General features: G+C 33.8%; 1 protein-coding gene and 1 long non-coding RNA gene across 3 annotated transcripts in view; both read right to left on the reverse strand.

The window, feature by feature from the left end:
* Positions 1 to 11016: 11016 nt before the first annotated feature.
* Positions 11017 to 14824, reverse strand: LOC134855110 (uncharacterized). The gene is made up of 3 exons (XR_010164450.1): positions 14518 to 14824; positions 11964 to 12066; positions 11017 to 11142 (listed from the first exon to the last, which is right to left on the reverse strand). It is a non-coding gene; the product is annotated as an uncharacterized LOC134855110 (long non-coding RNA).
* Positions 14825 to 15960: 1136 nt separating this feature from the next.
* Positions 15961 to 19489, reverse strand: part of LOC134855223 (uncharacterized) — a 54119-nt gene continuing 50590 nt past the window's right edge. For both annotated transcript variants that reach the window (XR_010164460.1, XM_063871680.1), the window contains exon 5: positions 15961 to 16368. Coding sequence is in view for 1 of the 2 variants with exons in the window: in XM_063871680.1 (XP_063727750.1) it covers positions 16072 to 16368 (297 nt within the window). In the remaining variant the exon portion in view is untranslated. The remainder of the gene's footprint in view (positions 16369 to 19489) is intronic.

Genomic DNA, 19489 nt, shown 5'->3' on the forward strand with positions numbered 1-19489 from the left:
CAAGAAAGTCAAATGAATCTGTTGAGCAACCATTGGACTACTTGATTCAGCAATTCTGGAAAATTGAAGAAACAGGACAAAAAACAAAAGAAAAGGAGTTTTAAACCGAAAACATTTTGGCGGCAATTCGAATCCTTGAAAACACAATACATCACGCTGGAGAAAGGTATGAAATTGGTTTACGTGGAAGAATGAGACTCAATTGCAGAATAACTACTACATAGCCCGTAATCAACTAAAACCACTTGATCGCCGACTTGCTAAAAACAACGATCTACGAAATTTATACGAAGCAGCCCTCGTAAATGACCTCAAAAAGAAACACGTGCGACCGGTAGAAATGAGAAGAATAAAACCCTTGCGAATTTGGTATCTACCACATCACCCAGTACAAAACTAAAAAAAAAAAAAAACATCAGTAGAGTAGCCAACGCCGAATCTCTTTTTAAAGGCCGATCACTTAACAACAATCTCCTCACGGGTCCAGATCTACTTGCAAATCTAACAGGGATTCTGCTGCGCTTCCGCAAGCATTCTATCGGTCTTCTTGCCAATATTGAAGGAATGTTTATGCAAATAAGTATTCGTGAAGAGGATAATGGCCAACTGAAGCGAAGGATTCATCAAGCAATTCAACAGCAACGAAAACGACAAGGGAAAGTGTTGGAACCTGCGAACAGTACCCAGTAACAGGCACAAACAAACCCTGCAAATACCACCAAGTACTTAATGCCTCTAGCATCTACAGAGGTACCTCCCTCAACAGCAGCCTACTCACCGGACCTTTCCTTTTCTGCAACCTCAAAGGAATCATCATGCGATTTCGCGAGGACCAAATTGTCATTTCAGCCGACATTGAGGCAATTATCATACAGGTATCCGGAACTTCAGCAGACCAGCCATACCTACGTTTTTGTGGAAGTACGACAACTCGAATAATTTCATAAACCAGTGCATTCGGCACACCTTGGAGAAACCAATTCTACTTGTGTTGTTTGCTACGCAACCAGACAATGAGCAAACGATGACAAGTAGTCCGACTTAGTTCCAATAAGCGAAGGAAACCTCTATCTGGACGACCTCTACAAAGCCGTGCCAATAACCGAGGAAGTCATCAGACTGAAATCAGATCTCCAGCACATGTTTAGTCTCGGTGGATTCAATTTGACGAAATGGACCTCCAACGCTACACAAGTTCTTTAAAGTGTTGAAGAAGAACACCTCGGAGCTAAATACAGCCGCAATGACGCCAGATTATTGGAAAGAGTCAAATGGAAGCCTGACTCAGATCAATTTATCGTGGAAGCCATGAAATTTGGGACACTTAAGAATGTAGACATTGGCAACGGAAACTCCTGAAGTTCCTTTCCCGAATATTTGATCCGCTCTGAATCACCGTTCCCTTAACACTTCGCCTCCGACCCAGCCTACAACTTGCCTGAAGCAACCTCGAAACCTCAATAGGACAAAGCTCCTGACTTGACATTTCTGTCCGAGCTCAAGGACTGGATTGACGAAATCGAATATTTCAACAAGGTGAAGCTACCTCGAACGTACTTCCGACCACAATTGAAAGCAACCGATATTCAACTGCACCTCTTCAGCGACTCCTCAGAACTTGCCCTGGCATCTGTTGCATACCTAAGGATCGCTTTCAACGACAACACAATGGACCTAAAGTTTGTATTGGGAAAAGCCCGAGTATCACCCATCAAAAGAATCACTATTCCAAATCTGGAGCTTCAAGCTGCAAACAATGAAATCAAACTAGCCAAGTTTGTGAAAGAACAGCACGACATCACAATCAACAGCTTGACACTTTGGACCGACAGCACACCAGTTCTTCACTGGATCAACACACCCAATCAGGGCGACCGGATCTTCAATGCCAACCGCCTTAACCTCATACTGGACACCACTTCGCACTTGGACTGGAGGTATAAATCCAGCAACGGCAACCCAGCTGACGACATCATCCGTGGATATACAGTTTCAGACAAGACTTCATCCTCCCGATGGATTACAGGACCAGCCTACCTACTCTCACTTAGCACTCACTGGTGTACTCAACCGACCTTGCAGCCACCGACTGCTGTACTTACGACAGACGACACACCGATGCAGTCATCACCAATCATTGACTTCAATTGGAAAAAAGCCATCAGAGTGACAGCTTATGTTCTTCTCTTCGTGGAGAACCTCAAAAGAAAGACTTGAAGCTCACTCTCACCGCAGCATCTAGCAAATGCTTTTCTTTTCATCATCAAGCAGACTCATCGACAGGATTTTGCCGAGGAGAGTCAGTGCCTGACAGGGAAGACACCAATTCCTGACCGCAGCCTACTATGCCCCTTTATCGACAATTTTGGATTAATTCGCGCCAAAGGACGCCCTAAAAAAGATCCGCAACTTTTATCAAGCCGACATCCCGTAATTTTAGATGGAGATAGCCACCCAATACAACTCTTTACGCAACAGATATACGACAGCAACGCCCATTGTGGAATTGAGCACAGCCGCAGCATGCTACAAAACGACTTTTGGATCCTACGATCACGCAAGCCTCTTTAAAACGATCATCCAACAATGCACACCTTGCCGCTGGATACGGCAAGAACCTTCCAACCCTCAAATGCCCGACCCACAATTAGCACGACCGCCTTTGCCTGACAACGCCTACCCTTTCCAATCGACTGGAATCGACTTCTTTGGACACTTTGTCGCACGCAACAATGGAAAATTTAGCAAGCGGTATGTTCTCTTCTTCACATGCATAGTAACTTGCAACGTTCACTCTCAAATCGCTGATTTATAGCCTGACATGGAAAACCTAACGTGATCTTTTCGGGCGACAGAAAATGTAATAGCTAACAACTAAATGCAACAGAACCTCAACGTCTTACAACAAAAAGACCACTTCAAACAGCAATGCCTACTGACTAGAGTCAGACGGAAATTCAACCCACCTGCCGCCCCCCATTTTGATGGTTCATGGGAAAGACTAAACAAGCCTTTCAAAGATTTCAAAGACGCGTTTTACAAAGTTATTGAAAACAAGATACTAAGCGACGAAACTTTGTCTAGATTCAAATGCGAAGTGGAAGCCGTATTGAACTCGAGATCACTGACAACTGCCTCCTCTTACCCTACCGACACTGAAGTCGTGACGCCGAACCACATTCTTCTAGGACGACCTACAACATTTTCGCCCTGGTTTGTTTTTACCACGCACCCTCACTCAAAAGAAAACTAAAGCTCTGAACCAGCAATTGTGGAACCGCTACCTCAAGGACTACCTGCCAACACTGACTACACGAAATAAGTGGATACAGCCAACTCAGAACATCCAAACTGGATATTTAGTTTGGCTACTAGAAGATCTGACACTTCGTGGTTTTTGGCCCCTGGGACCGGTACTAGGTACTTTTCGGGATCGGACGGAACTGTTCGCTCATGCAAAATTCAGACAAGCCGTGGACTCCTGACTCGACCAGCTTGTAAACTTTTTAAAAATTTGAAAGAAGACAACTAAGCCACAACACAACCTAGAAACTTCGACAATTATCAGTACACTACTACGATACCAATACATTTTTGCAATCTGCAAATGCACCCGGCCATAGGCACGCCATAAGCGCACAAACTGTAAACTCAGAAAAACCACATTATCAAGACAATTTGTGACTTTAAAACTGAAATGGCAATGCAATTAACTTGTCTAAAATCAAATATCAAAGTGTCTTCAAATTAAAAGCTAAGTAGTTCAAATGTCACCTTTTTTTCTAAATGATCTTATTACTTGTTTCTTCTGTTTCTCTAGTTAATTGCCCCTTAGTGTTGTTGCCAGGTACGGGTATAAAGGCGGAGGCAGTTGTAAAAACATGTTATGGCCTTGAATGAATTTCTGTTTTTAAAAAATAACGGAGGGGACGATTTGAATTTTTCTATTTTACAATACCCACGTCTGTCATTTACTAAAAATTGTCACCCTCATAAGTAAAATCAGTGAATTTGAAGTGTTCTTCTTTCTGGTTGATTGAATTTTCGATTACCTTAAATTAGATAACAACAATGAGAAGCCCTGTCCTGATGGTGGTAATTGTTGAGCAGATCCAATGACGTCAGTAAACCTGAACTATTCAGTGACAACCACGCAAGATCATCGTCATGAAAATAAGCACTGTGAATGTACAGAAAGCACAAAGTCAATATACACGTTCTTGTTTTTAAGCCAGATAGTTACAGTCACTGAAATATAAGTTGCAACTTTTTGATTTCAACGAGAAACTGATCGAACGCGTTAAGATACAGGATTAAAATTTTGACAGAAGGTAGAAAAAATTATGTGAAAGGGTTTAACCGAGCCAAAAAATGAAAAGTCTTGTTTTAAAGGCCTAAAAGTTACAAATAATAGAAATAAAAGAATCACTTGGTCTGGCGTAAGAAAACGGGTATTATGTTATGATTAACTTCGTGCTCAAGTTGATGATCGATTTCAATCGACAAAAAAAATTCCAGCAAACAATTCGAAAAATACTGCTCAAATCTAAGCACAGGAGTCTCATTAGGAGGCATGTTGTGTGTAATGTTTGTCCAATTTTCTGGTATACGTTACAAAGGATTTTAGTGTATATGCGTGAAAACATATATGAACGTTTCTCGGAGCGCACCAAATAACTCTGTTAACTCTAATAACTCTAAACAGCTAATTTGAGTTCAATAATTCGAATTCCTATTAATGTTTGTGAGGTTGTTTCCACAGCAAGAATCTTACCAAGATATTTGTAAAAAGCTGGCTTTTATACGCCTTGAAACTTTTTTTCTTCTTCTTGTTCGCCTGGTTAAACACTTTTGATTGTTTTCATCTACTTGTTGTCAAAATTTGAATCTGTTATCTTATATAGTTGCAGAGAAAACGAACAAAACTTGAAGAAAAAGTTCGTTCATTCCTCGTTGAAATCAAAACGTTGCAACTTCTATATCCCGTGAGTGTAGATCTTCATGTCCCTTTTTTCTTGAACAAAAAACTTCAAGCTGACTTTCACATCAAAGATTTAACTTTTTGAAAAAGTTCGATTATAAATTATAAATAACTGCAGTTTCTAATTTTCTTTCCGCGTGAATCTAGTGTGTTTTTGGCAAATATTATTTTAACTTTCATTAAAAACTGCATGAAAATTGCTATTATAAAAAAACAAAGATTGGAAAAACTTTTCATTTTTAAAAAAAAATTTTTTGGCTCAGTCTTTTTTTATAAATCAAGATTGAACATGTCTTTTACAAGAATTAAGAAAGATGAAAAACAAAGTAAAAAACTGAACCATGTGATTTAATTCACAATGTTCAAAAATGACCGGTGTGTCAGATGCACACCATATTTCATCAGTTAACTTGTGGTACATCAACCGGCTCAGTTTATTCTCATTTGTCTTGTCATTTTCAAGATTTGAACAAAAAGTTTAGTTCAATAATTGGATACAAAAACATCTCAACGATGCGAAGTTTTCTAGTTTTTTTTTCAATATCTAATGAAAACTCATATTACAATTATAAGGACTTCTTTGGCACGTAACAAGCAGTTTATTTTTAACTAAAGACCATAAATAAGATTAGTGTTTTATAAGTTCTGACCAGAATTTGCTTAGACTTAGAGAAAGTCAAACATAAAATGGATTGAGGTTAGAAAAATTTTACGAAATACAAGCTTTGTAAAAACATTTTGCAAAAGTTGTCAACAGAACATCAGATAGGAAAAAAGTATTTCCTGTCAAAATAAAGAATTTTTTTTGGGGCGAAAAATCTTTGCATCAGCATTTCTCTAAATGATTTCAACACATTGTTCAAGATGACTCATTTCAACCACAGATAATTTTTGCATAAGAGAAACAACCTGAGCGCTAAAGTAAATTCCATAAATTGCAAAAACCGAGGAAATACAAAATCAAAACTTTAAACCAGAAAACCTGTGTCAGCCAAAAATTGATTTTGTTTCAAAATTCGAAAAAATGTCGGAAAACCTTGTGCTTTTTGTCGTTTTTTCTCCAGACAAAACTCGACGTTGTCTTTATCAACTATTTTCAATTTTTACTTGAGATAAAAACGTTTTTATCGTAATTTTATACTTAAAAAGATATTTCTCTTGCGATCAATTTTCCATGGGATATAAAGATTGCCAGTTTGTTATATTAAATTTGCGATACGAAAACACGTAACCAGATATTCAATCCATATTCAGAAACCGTTGAAAAGAGAATGGGACATTTTATGATGTCTATTCAATTCTTTAGTGAAAGCTTATTATATCAATTTTTAATTTACATAATGTGTAGAAATACAACCTTTTAAAAATAAAAAGCATATAGCATTTTTTTTTAGATTGTTCCTCATTTTTATACAAATATAGAACACTACACAATTGGCTTAAAAAAGTAGTCGGAAGGTTAAGGGTTTGGCCCTGATACGAGCAGAAGACTTGTTTGGTATAGCTAGTAGTTCATAAATGAGCAAAGAAATGTCAACTGCTGTGCAACAACATATGTTGTTTCAATTACGTCATGGTGAAGTGGCTCTGAACGATACCGGCAATTAATTGTTAAGACAATTTGAACTGATTAGCCAAACAGATTAATGATACTGCAAACTCTGAAATATTTCATCAAAAAGTATGCTTATAACTTCATTTATTTGTTAGAAAAATAAATTATAAAGTTATTTACAATTTGAGCTTTAAACGTTTTCAGTTTGAAAAAACGATGCGAATAAATTTTTCAAACAATGATAATTATTAAATGAACCATATAAAAGTTTCCTGTTTCTCAATTGTGCTACCGGATTTGTTTCAAAACAAATCAATAAAAAACATTGTTCTTTCTAACAACTTCGATCCTCGCCATAGTCATTCAAACTTCTTTTTTGAGATGTTGATTAGGTGTTAAATCAACTGATGTAAAAACATGTAAGGGCATGGAATCAATTTTTTTGAAAAATTGACGGAAAGACGATAAGAGTTTTTCAACTAAACAATACCCATCGTCTGTTATTTAAAGGGTAAAACCGAGACAAAAAATGAAAAGTATTGTTTTAAAACGTAATTTAGCAAGCTTTTTATAACTAAATTTACGTATGTTCTTGCTATGGAAACAATCTCACAGACTATATCAGGAATTCGAATTAACGGGCTCAAACTCATTTATTGGGAAGCTGATGAGCTTGACTTGCCCATTATGCGGTCTAAAAATTACAAATAACAGAATTAACACGGTCACTTAGTCTAGCGTAAGAAAACGGGTGTTACTTTTTGAAGAACTTCGCGCTCTCGCTGATGATCGAATTCAGTCGACACAGCTAATTTGAGTCAAATGATTCGAATTCCCATTAATATTTGTGAGGTTGTTTCACCATCAAGAACCCTGCAAAATTTAGTTATGCTCAGCTGGCTTATTCACGCCGCTTTCTAATCTTTTCATCTACTTTTTGTCAAAATTTGAATGTTCTATCTTAAACAGTTGCAAAGAAAACAAACAAATCGTGAAAAAATAGTTCTTTTTCTCATTGCAATCAAAGCGTTGGAGCTTCGATATCCCGTGTCTGTAGATCTCCATATCCATTTTTTCTTGAACAAAAAAAATCATGCTAGCTTACATATCACTTTTAAAAAGTTGATTATAAAAGATAAGTAACTGCAGTTTTTAATTTTCTCTCAGCATAAATTCTAGCGTGTTTTTTTCAAACATTTATCCAGCATTTATTGAAAAAACTGGCTGAAATTTCCTACTCCAGCCAAAAACAAATAAAATTTGAAAAGTTTGTTCTTATCAATTTTTTATGAAAAGATGATTGAACATGATTTTGTACAAGATTTGAGAAAGATGAAAAAGAAATTGAAAAATTGAACCATGTGAATTTATACAATGTTCAAAAATGACCCATGTGTCAGATACACACCATATTTCATCACTTTTCTTGTGGTACATCAACCGGCTTAGTTCATTTCAATTGTTTTGTTGTTTTCAATATTTGTATTTGTTTTCAGTATTCAAAAAATTTTTTCAGCAGAGCGAAATTTTTTCAAAGAATTTTTTTCAAAAACTATTGAGAAATCATTTTATATTTATAAGAGAAATAATGAAACCGGCTGAGATTTTTTTCGAGAAAGCGGATGCAAATTGATATAAGTGTGATTCATTGGCCGTTGCTTGACAGTTGACAGAAACGAAATTTCAAAAAATTGTCATGTTTTCTCTTCTCCAATTTTTTCCTGCTTTCTCCGAACATCATTGTTTCTGATTAAGGGTTTCAATATTCAATATGTCATCATTGTGTGCCAAATCCAAGAATATAAATTGGATACACTTGCGAAGAAACTTCCATCGTTGCAAATCCGACCAGGTTCATCAGTTCGACTTTTATAATAGCTGGCCACTCCGTAAATACACTTTGGGGTAATTGTTCCACACTCAAAAGTGTAAAGAGGAATACCGTCGTCCAAGTGACAGATATTGGTGCCTTCGATTGCGCTTTCCACGCAAACTTGATCATCCCGACAAAAAGAGATTATTTGCTCTGCAGGAGGTGAGCTTGAATCGAAAATTGTTTGAAAGAAATAACCTTCCTGAACTTTCAAGCCCTCTTTTTGCTGTTTTTGTACTTTTTCTGTAATTTGAAAAAAAAGAAAAGCCTGATTTCTATAAAAGATTTGGAAACATTTTGCTGTTTTTAAATAACCACATCGATGCAGGAAGAATAACTGACTAGCAAGATAGGTTTGGTCATCCATCATAGGCAGAGCAAACAAAAATTATTTTTGAATTTTATTTACTGTTTTACATTTAATTTTATTTTTAATTTTAAATTTAATTTCACCTGTAAAATCAGATTAGTTGAAAAGATGTGTAAACGTTTCGCTGATTATGTAAAAATCATAGAAGCAGAATGAATACCAGACTAACAAGATAGGTTTTGTCATCCATCATAAGCAAAACAAACTAGCATGATTTTGGAAATTCTTTGGTTCAAAACCAATTTTTACCGAAGAAAACGGAAATGGTTAAAAAAAAACTGTGATCATGTGCAATAATGGATGGATCTAACAAACGGAAATGAGATTTTTTTAATTGATTTTTCATCGATAAGAACTTACAATCTAGACTTCTCAACTCGGAGAAAATAATTTGTGTTTGTGCTGTTTTTCAGTTTCAACTGGTATGTTTGTCGTTTTAAGATAATACTAATCGATTATTCGCAAATTCAAGAATTGATAGCACAAAACTGTTTGTTGTTTTACCTAATAAAATGACCCTGAAAAACTTTTTTTGGTTAACAATTAAGCAGTTTTGTATTCGAAATTTTTTATGTTGATTTACTTTATGTTTTGAGTGTGGGAGGACTTAGTTCAAGCATCTTTTAAAGCCTTGTAAGTAAAAATCACTGGTTGTTCTCCCCACATATAAAATGACGTTCATACAATTTCAAAACGGAGCCATTTAAAAACGCTAGTCATAAAACTCCATACTATGAAAAAAGGAATGTGGCTTTTTTTAAAAAACATGGCTTTGTTTTATATCAACAGAAAATAATTAAAATGAATCTGAGAGCAATGAAAATTGATATTCTACTCGGAATGGTATCTAAAAACCTTTTGGACTAGAAAAAAATCCTGAAAAAATTATAACAATTTTTGTTTATAACTGATAACACAAACTGATAACACAAAAAAACTTGAGGACACTACGAAAAAAGTTTACCGTGCGGAAAAACATAGTGGTAAATTTCAGACATGAAATGCTAGTTTATCAAGTGTGAAATTGTACGACTAGCGTTATGGATGTTTATAGCTATGATCCTTTCCTCATGATTAAGTACCAAAATTTGTAAACCCAAGCATCAACATTGGAAATCTAAGCCTGTTAACAAAATATGATCGACAAAGTGCATGTTTCCACTTGAAAGTGAGACAATGTTTTAAGCGATAGCGGATCTGTTTCTGCTATAGAAGAGGGCTGAAAATTTGCCTGTAAAACAGAAGGATAAGTAGGATGGGTAGTTGAATTAACGCCCATTCCAACGGCTCCTGGAGATGAAAAATCAATCTAGCACATTACACTCAGTTGTCGTTTTGGTTACAGTTTCCCCGAGAAAACAATTTGAGAACAAAAAGTGTGCTAAATGTTTGGTGCAAATGTCTTTCTTTGAGATATCAAAATTAACTGATATGAGCTAACCAATTGGAGCAGGATAGTTTTCAATCATTGAAGCAAATTTTCGAAAAAAATTGGAGCCAAAATTTTTTTCTTTTCCTTTCGCCGAGCATTAACTTAACAAAATATCGAAGAAAGCACACGACAAAATGAAAAAAAAACTTAAGATTATTAAGTTTTTCTAAGGTTCTTTAAAGAAAATTTGCTCTAGACTACACCTTTTCGCTGATGCTTTCATATTTAGATCTCAGTTTTAGGTCTTCTTTATGCTAACAGTTTAAAAATACATCTGTTGTGACGCGAAACCCCTTTTGAGACTAATAAACATCTCAGAAATTTTTGCATCACTTCCAAGAGTAAATCTACAAAATCATTAAATTGCGTGTATCAGGGAAAAGTTCTGAATGGTTTGCGTGCCTTTCAACGTCCTCTCAAGTTCACGTTTTGACAAAGTTTATGAAATAAATTGTGCAAAATGAATGAAACTTTCAAGAACAAGAAATAAACAGTTTTTCTGTCCCAGGTTTTTTTTGTTGCAAAATCGACATACGAATAACAAAAAAGAGATGAATTGAAAAATCTGCCCTATGTGAGCTTGGAGTTTTTTTGAGCCGGATTAAATTATCTTTTACGTATAATTTCTTGTAAAAAAAGCTGGTTATAACGCTCAATATATAATGCCAATTTTTGGTTCTCAAACCGCCGGATGTAAAAATTTTTATAGTTTGAGCTCAGATCATATTTAATTGTCAGATGTGATAGTGTTATATAAAAAGTATTCTGCTGTTAACGTGTGCATTAGTTTGATTTCTCCCCTAGAATGTCGAAATGGATGGTATGTGCACTGTCGCTGCAAATGGGCAATATTCGATTTGGGGTCGTTATAGGTTGCAGTAATTTGAGCAGAGCAATGTCGTTTTTGAACTCTCCATTGTTCACTTCAAAACTAAAAGCTTCGAAAGTCAGTAACCAATTCCGATGCGGCAATTATGTAATAATTGTCACCGATCAACTCCAAAACTGTCTTTTATACGGTTTCTAAGAACTTTAGGATCAAGCTATCTTAAAATTCCATTCAAGTCTTTCATTGACCCAAGTAAAAGGAAGAAAATTAATAGATAGGCTGGGTATTATATAGTGGTAGGAAGATTTTGATTTTCTACCGGAGAACAAGTTTGCGGCTGAAAAAATTTTGCAAACTGCAATTCTTTTGCAAAAATATAGAATAAACCTCCTAGTAGCTATAGATAGATTCTCAAAATTTCCGTCGGTGAAACTTACGAAATCTACAAGTGGGAAGTGCACGGTGAAATTCTTGAGATCTTATATAGACATACATGGCATTCCGGAATCGATACGCTCCGATCAATTTTCAGGATTTAAGGGGAAAACTCTAAAAAAGTTTTGTTCGGATCTTAACATCGAGCAGAAATTTTGTGGGGGATCATCGAGGCTGTGGTTTGGTAGAACTAACAATACAAACCATAAAGAGAAGATTGGGGGTAATGTTGCTAGAAGAAAACAATAAATCGATCAAATTATGCCTTAGTACCATAATTCGAGATTTACGGTGGAACAAGATCAGATGTTCAAATCCATATTTTCATCTAAAAACCCGAGATAGATAATAGGTATATTGAGAAACCATATTTTTCTAAAACTTATCAGAATCTGAACGACTTCCTCTGAAAAAAAAATACAGCGCAAAGGCATGGCGTCTTTGAAACTTCCATTTTTATTAGCAGAACATGAGTCAAAAACTCTCACCTGGCAGGTATGAATTTGTATTGAACCCCGCGGAAGCCATATGACGCATATGATGGATTTGACCATTGTACTATAAGATCCGACACAACAGAAAGGTGTTCAACTAAAATGGGCATCTTGTCCTTGAAATTCCAAAATTAAATTTTTTTCTTATTTTCTGGGTGACTCGTTGCTCATTCGTATTAAATGTCATTCATTATGCTGAAGGATATTTTTTACAAAGTACCCTATTCGGGACAGTTGACAATTTATCTGTAACGATTTTTAAAAAACGAGTTTTTAAGTTGAAGCACTTGTTTTGCCAATAATTACTTTCTATCTTTCGTTTGTGTCTGATTTTGCAGAAAAACTACGTAAATTTAACGCTAAAATTGAGATTCATGTTTTCGAAATAACAAATTATAAAATATAGTAACGTTTAGAATATGAGTAACGTTTTAAAAGCATTCAAAATTTCAGAAATGGGCTGAAACTACCAGATTTTTTTGTAATCGAGCTAAAACCAAACGTCGTCTGTGTTGAGTCAAAAATATCAAATTTTGACTTTTCTGGCCAATTATTGTTCAAGTTCATTTTTGTTTTACTTTGAGGGCATCGCTCGGAATTGTTTGTTTTAGCCAAAAATAACAAAATTTACTTTATGAATTTTGAGACACTTTTTGGAGACCTTAAATTGGTGTTTATGCAAAATTCTTCCGTGGTAACTTTTATCATACAATTCCTTTGAATGGAAAAATTGCTAGCCCACAATCCATTAAATGGTAGAAATGGCTATCATGCAGGGGCGGATTTAGGGGGACGGTGGGGTGAATGCCCCTTCTTCAGGAATTCGACCACCTGTCGATCCAAAGGGTCGACCCTTTGTACTATTTTGAGATATCCATTTTTGGCAACGGACCCTAAATTTTTTCTAAAGGCGCCTTTGGCGCCAGTTTATACTAATTTTTAGGTGTCAACATTTTCCAAAAAGTGCCTAAAAACGCCTTTTTAGCCAGTTTTTTCAAAATATTTTATTTTCGCTCAATGTAACACTCTGACAGAGATATTTAAATGAGTAGATGTTTTAAATTCGTCTTGCCTCAGCTGCAAAAGATTTTTTTACTACAAAATAAATAATAAATAAAAAAAATTGTCTAAAAATTTAATCCCAAAACTCTCTAAGCTCAGGTGTAGGGGACTTCAATTTGCTCGACCTAAATAAAAAAATTTTTGAAAATCCAAAATTATCATTTGAGGCGAACTTTTTTTAAATTTTAATTTCGCTCAATGTAACACTCTGACAGAGATATTCAAATGAGTAGATGTTTTAAATTCGTCTTGCCTCAGCTGCAAAAAATCTCTTTTCTACAAAATAAATAATAAATAAAAAATAATGTCAAAAAATTTAATCCCAAAACTCTTTAAGCTCAGGTGTAACTGCCCGTTGTCTGAACAATCTAAATTGATGTCTTTACGGCCCAAGTTTATTTCTCGTAAAAATAACAGCAGAGAGTATAGCAGAGAGACTGAAAAACGCAATTGTTTTGCGAAAATTTTCCAAGAAAATTTTCGACGAAATCTGGAAGGTCTAAAGATTAAAAACATATATATTTCATCACTTTTTTGTCTTAATTGTTGTTTTATGAAAAGTGTCGCTTTTCAAGATTTTTTTTCAAGGTTCTGGGCATTTCAAAGTTTTGGGTTCTCAAAAAAAGCTTCTGTAGAAATTTTGTTTACCAATGCAAAACACAATATCATCTCAAGTCTCATTTGTTAAACTGTTCGAGGCCTGCAGAAATTAGAGCTGTCAACCAACCAAACGCTTTTTTGTTAGATGATAAAAATTGTGGAAGAACTGACTTTTGTTTCAATTCAAGATTGTTTTGAACCTCTCTAGTCTTGCTCCTATACAGTTTACAACAAAAATATATAAGACTTATGACTTTTATTTTTGATAGAACTTTGTATGAATTTGTTTCCCGAGATATCAACCCTCGATACTAACAATTAATCTGCCAGAAACACGTTTAGAACAACGCACAACCAAACACAGGTTTTCCCCCATTCAGTAAATTGTCAAAAAAATTATACCAATAATCAAATTAATAGGATTTTAATGGGTTTTTATAGTATTTTTGCGAAAACTATTCATCTTTTACCACGAAAATTCATAAACATTAATTTTCAATAGAAGAGCAAATATATACTATTTTACAGGACTGCGTTTGTCATCAGAATAATTTTTTTTGAGAAAGTGTTGATATGAGTGGAAAATTTTCTTTCAACAGAAACCATGATTTTTTGGAGGCCAATAGGACAAAAAAATGTTACAATCTCAAAATATCAGTCAGCTTTGAATTTTTCGACCGAACCGTATATTAACTTTCATTAAAAAAATTTTCGGGTTCTTTTTAGCTCAACCCCATTTGACAGATTGAAAGGCTAAAACTGAACATGATATAAACTTGAACAAACTGTTTATTTTGTGATTTTTAAGTAAGTTCTGCTATAAAAGCAAACCAATTTCGACAGGGTTTTGTCAACCATATGGCTTTTTTCTGATCTTTTTGCTAACCTGGGGTAATAAGAACGCAATGTGCCGCTGTAATTATCCAAAAAGGAGCCACAATAGCTCCTCCACAAGTACTCTGCAAATATGTAGAATATAAACTGACAAAAAATTCTCGTCCAACAGGTGCGTTGAAACCATTCACAATAAACTCATTTTCATCATGAAATAAGCCAGTAGAATTCTTTTTTTGTTCAAAAACTCGTGATTTAATTTCCTTTAAGAAGAAAACTGTTATCACAAAATTGATTAATTTAGTCATCATATAATAGTTTTTGAAATAGTGAAATCCTGGTATTTAAGAGCCAGAAGTTTGCTCTCGCAAGTTTCTATACAAAAATGTGAAATAAAGGTTAAACGTCAATGATATTTGTATTTGGAATTTAACCTTGAACCATGCGATAACTTTCCTCAATCGTTTTTGCGGGCTACCATTCTCATAATTTTGCCCTTGCCTTTTGGTGACTCTACAATCTAAAAAGCTATTTCACAATAGTATAATGCTTTTGTTAATCAGAATTTTAAGCCCACCTTTTGATTTTCAAAACTAGATATATTTTATAAAAAATGTAAAAAAAATCTGGAACAATGACAACTGGTTATTCTTCTTAAAATTTCCGATAAATTTTCAATTCGAATTTCAATTTTTTTTAATTAATACTCTCCGACAACTTATACAAAGCGATACTTCGATTTTTATTTTTGCCAAAAACCGTTCATAAGCTGCATTTGACTGTTTTTGCCCTCACATTCATTAAAATTCAGAACTCTAATTGAAGCAAGCTGAGAAAAGCTTGAAACAGTTTTCATTGATCTGTTTCGAAGTTCAAAAACGCTCTCAAAGCAATTCGAAAACTTCAAGTAAAAAGCCAGCAAAATTATCATTGATATTAGCTAACTCAGATGTCACCTGAAAAAAATGTTTCTTTTTTAACAAAATAGAATGGGATAAGATTTATCTTGACAAATCGTTTCTTGTATTCATTTAACATGGCTATCGCTTAAACTTATAGACTCAAACAGTCATCTTAAAAAATTTTCAAATAATTAGTAAAAACACGTCAATGATAAAAAGAACGAGATGAAAACGTTCTTATATATTTCTTGCGAATGTAATTTAGCTGCTAAATATACTTATAAAGGAAACATCCGTTATATTTCTCATCAACTTAGGACATTTCAAAACTCATTTTAAAAATTTTTATAAGACAGCGCATAAAAGATTGGTCTTGTATCAATTGGGAAACTACATCAAATTTTCGTTTTTCAAAATTTTTTCAGAAAATTGTATTTTCCGAAAAACACAATCAAAAAGATTCATATTTGAACAGTACTGACCTTGTAGGAAGCTTATCAATCTTAAGGCACTTTAAATGCACTGTTCGACTTCTTCGAAAACACTTTTTCTCATTCTCTCAATTCATGATATATTAGTAATTGACACAAACAACGAGTAACATAGTTGCCAAAGATTTTAGTCTAGATTGCAGTTTATCTTTTCGTGAGAAGACACTTTTCTGCGTTTGTTAACGATAGATGTTTCTTCAATTGACGAGGTTTTTAATTCGTCATCATTGTTTGTCGGATCCATTGGTTTAAGTTGGTAACACTGGCAAAAAAGCTTCCGCCATTGCAAAATTGACCAGGGGTATCTAATCGACTTCTGTAGTAGCTGGCCACTCCGTACAGACACTTTGGGGTGAGTGATTCACATTCAAAAGTGTAAAGAGGGATACCATCATCAAAATGGCAAATATTGGCACCTTCGGTAGCACTTTCCACACAAACTTGATCGCTGCGACAAAGTCGATACTCTGTAGGGTTCGGTTCAAAAAGAGTTTGAAAGAAAAAACCTTCCTGATTTTTAAGCCTTTTTTACGGCGTATCCTGAAACTTTTAACTTGAAATGAGATGAAGATCAAACAATGGCGTTGGCAAGATTAAAGCAAAATAACAGAGCGAGACTCATAGAAAAAAAAAGTAGCGTCCAATGAGAGCTTTAATTTTAATTTAAATAGGTCAAACTCTGCCATCTCGTCGCGATATACTGAAACTTGTTTTTCCCACCATTGAAAATGGGGAGAAGTTTTGGATTCTACAAAAAATCAACAAACACAAAAAACCATAAGACAGGGTTGAGTGATATATTATATTAAGGCCCTTTCAGTCGTGATTTAAATGACATTTAAATTTTTTTCACATGTCACAGTGTTGAGAAAATTGGTTTGAAATTTTTGATTTTTGATCCAATTTTGAGCTAAGTAGTAGTTAGTCAGTAGTTGCAAAAGCTTACTTGAGCTCATTTTAAGCCGTGAAATTTTAATTTTACTGAAGAAAAAGTAGTTTTTGGAGTTTTTAAACGCAATTTTGGGAATCAAAAACTTGGAAAATTAAAAAGTTTCTGCAAAAGTATTTTTTGTTCAATTTTTTTTTCGTTTTTCTTGTCATTTTTCTTCATAAGCAAATTTCCAATTGACCTCTTTCACTATGATTATCCCAAATTTTCCGAAGTTCTATTTTTTCGTTCAGAATTTTTTTTCTGACAATATGTAGCAAAAAAACGACATCAATTTGAGAAAACATTTTTGTATTATTTCAAGACTGTGGTCGGAACATTCTGTGCTACTTGCACAGTAACTGGCTATTCTTTGCTATGTTTTAATATAGTAGAATGAATGTGTAGGAGTAAGCAAAACAATGTCCTTGAATTTTCACACCAAGGTTTGCAGAGCGTTTCTGCGACCCAAGACTGCAAAAAAAGACAGAAAAAGGACAGATTTTTTAAAACGATTGTCTTTGCAAAACTAATGGTCTATCTTTAGTTATAATCAGATATTTACACTTGTAAATGTGTTACTATGCGCAAAGTGAATCACATTGAAGTTCAGTTATTGTAGAAAATTTTGAAAAGTTTAACCTTTTTAGTTTAACCTAGAAGAAATTTTTTAATGACCAGAAGGCTGCAAAAGAGGCAAGTAGAACAAAAATGTTCATTAAACATTTTTAAAACACTTTTTGAATTTTGTATAAATTTTCTATGATAATCATTTTTTCCAAAGATTTCACATATGAAACTGTATGATAAGCATTTTTCTTCTATGGACGTCAACCCGGGAGGCCGAGCGCTAAAACATTTGCTTGTTTCCACTCTAAAAAATAGCTTGAAATTGACGAAGAAATGAAGTAAAATTCTGTTAACAATTTTTATTTTTTGCTCCAGATAGCTTTTTAGTAATCAGATTTAATTCCTGGTTTGTTAAGCACTCCCATCAGAAAGATTGAAAATGACTTGTTTTCTAGCTTAATTTTTTTGCTAAAGTGCGTATTCAAACTTTAGTATTTGAATAACTATGAGTTTGTTATTCAATCTTCGTTATTCAATCGTGATTTGTCAAAGTTTTTAAATTATTATTAATTGTTTTTGTCTACAAAAAACGAACTTTGATTTCAATTACCGTTTACAAACCCGCATCCAAGTTTAGGCGTAAATAATCGATTATAACGGATTACTTTTATGATTTTTTGACAATTATAATTGAATATAAATACCAAAATTAGGTATTTAAGGGATTTAAAATTGATTATAATTGTGATATTTTCCAAGAGATTATAATCTTTTATAATCGATTATATTTTATTATAGTTCTTACTGAAAACCCTTAAAATCAAATATAATCGATTATAATTGATTATAATCGATTATAATCTCTTATTTGCCGAAATTTTTCTATACTCCAATTATATCTTATGGGTTATTTATTATTTTTGTGTCAATAAAAAATCTCTAAAAGAGAGATCTCTTGAACACTTTGGTTCATCTGAACACAAAGTTTTACCACGAAGCAAAAATTTCATAGAGATCCTTTCAAATGAGTGGAACGGTTCCCGCGGTAGATGAAAAATAAATTTTCCGAATCAATCATAAAACTAAACCAATTTGCTGACATTTTGGTGTTTAAAAACGTTTAAAATATGCATCACAAAACAACTCTAGTGGGGAAGAAAAAAAACTCAAAAATTTGAATAAATTGGAAAACTTTAAAAATAATTTTCTGATTTTTCATAGGAACTAACGTCCACAAAAAGCATAAAATATAAGCATTTAGATGCAACTTCGAAGACAAAAATGGACAGACAAAAGGGGTTATAATCAATTATAATCAATTATAATGGATTTTTAAGCAAAACTAATGAAATAGAAATTTGAATTAAAAAAATGGGTTGTAATCAATTATAATCGATTACAATTGTTTCGAAAAAAAGACGAATAAATAATTGATTATAATCGATTATAATGGATAATAGTTAGTTATAATTTGATTTTAAAATAAGAGATCATAATCGATTATTAATTGATTAAAACCGATTGTGTCTCAATTTTAGTAAAACTGGTAATAAAATCGTAATATAATCGATTATTAACGCTTGACACGGGAAAGAAAAAGAAAAAAAATCATTGAGAGATGACCAGCATAAATGCTTTTAGCAAGTTTCAACCAGTAAAAGGGGGTACATTGAGCAGAATGGCTTACGAGGAAAAAAAATTGAAGAGCAGAAAAACAGAAAAAAAGTTTGAGCTATACGGGCTAATCGAAAAAGTAAGTAACTCAAATCTAAACTATCCAAACTGAGTATTTAAATGAAAAAACTTGACGGATCTGCTCAACTTATGTATGAATTATTTATTCGTTGGTATTTTTGATCATTTTATTTCTTGTTTTATCAATTTGTCCATAAAGTTTTCAGTTTTGACCTCGTGAAGTCTTTCTGCTCCTAGCCTGTCTGTTTATTAACTTCCCGTTTTGGTTTTTCATGGGTAATGATTGAATTTTTTAAAGTTTCATGTTCATTCTCTTTATAATTCAAGAATAATCGATTATAATTGTTGAAAACGGATTACAACCTGACTTTTGACGAATCAGTGACTTCCATGTTTAATGAAGAATGATAAAAATTTTCCAAAGTTTGACTGAAATTT

The sequence above is a fragment of the Symsagittifera roscoffensis genome, chromosome 10 (assembly GCF_963678635.1).
Source record: "Symsagittifera roscoffensis chromosome 10, txSymRosc1.1, whole genome shotgun sequence".
In the NCBI taxonomy this organism is placed as follows: domain Eukaryota; kingdom Metazoa; phylum Xenacoelomorpha; order Acoela; family Convolutidae; genus Symsagittifera; species Symsagittifera roscoffensis.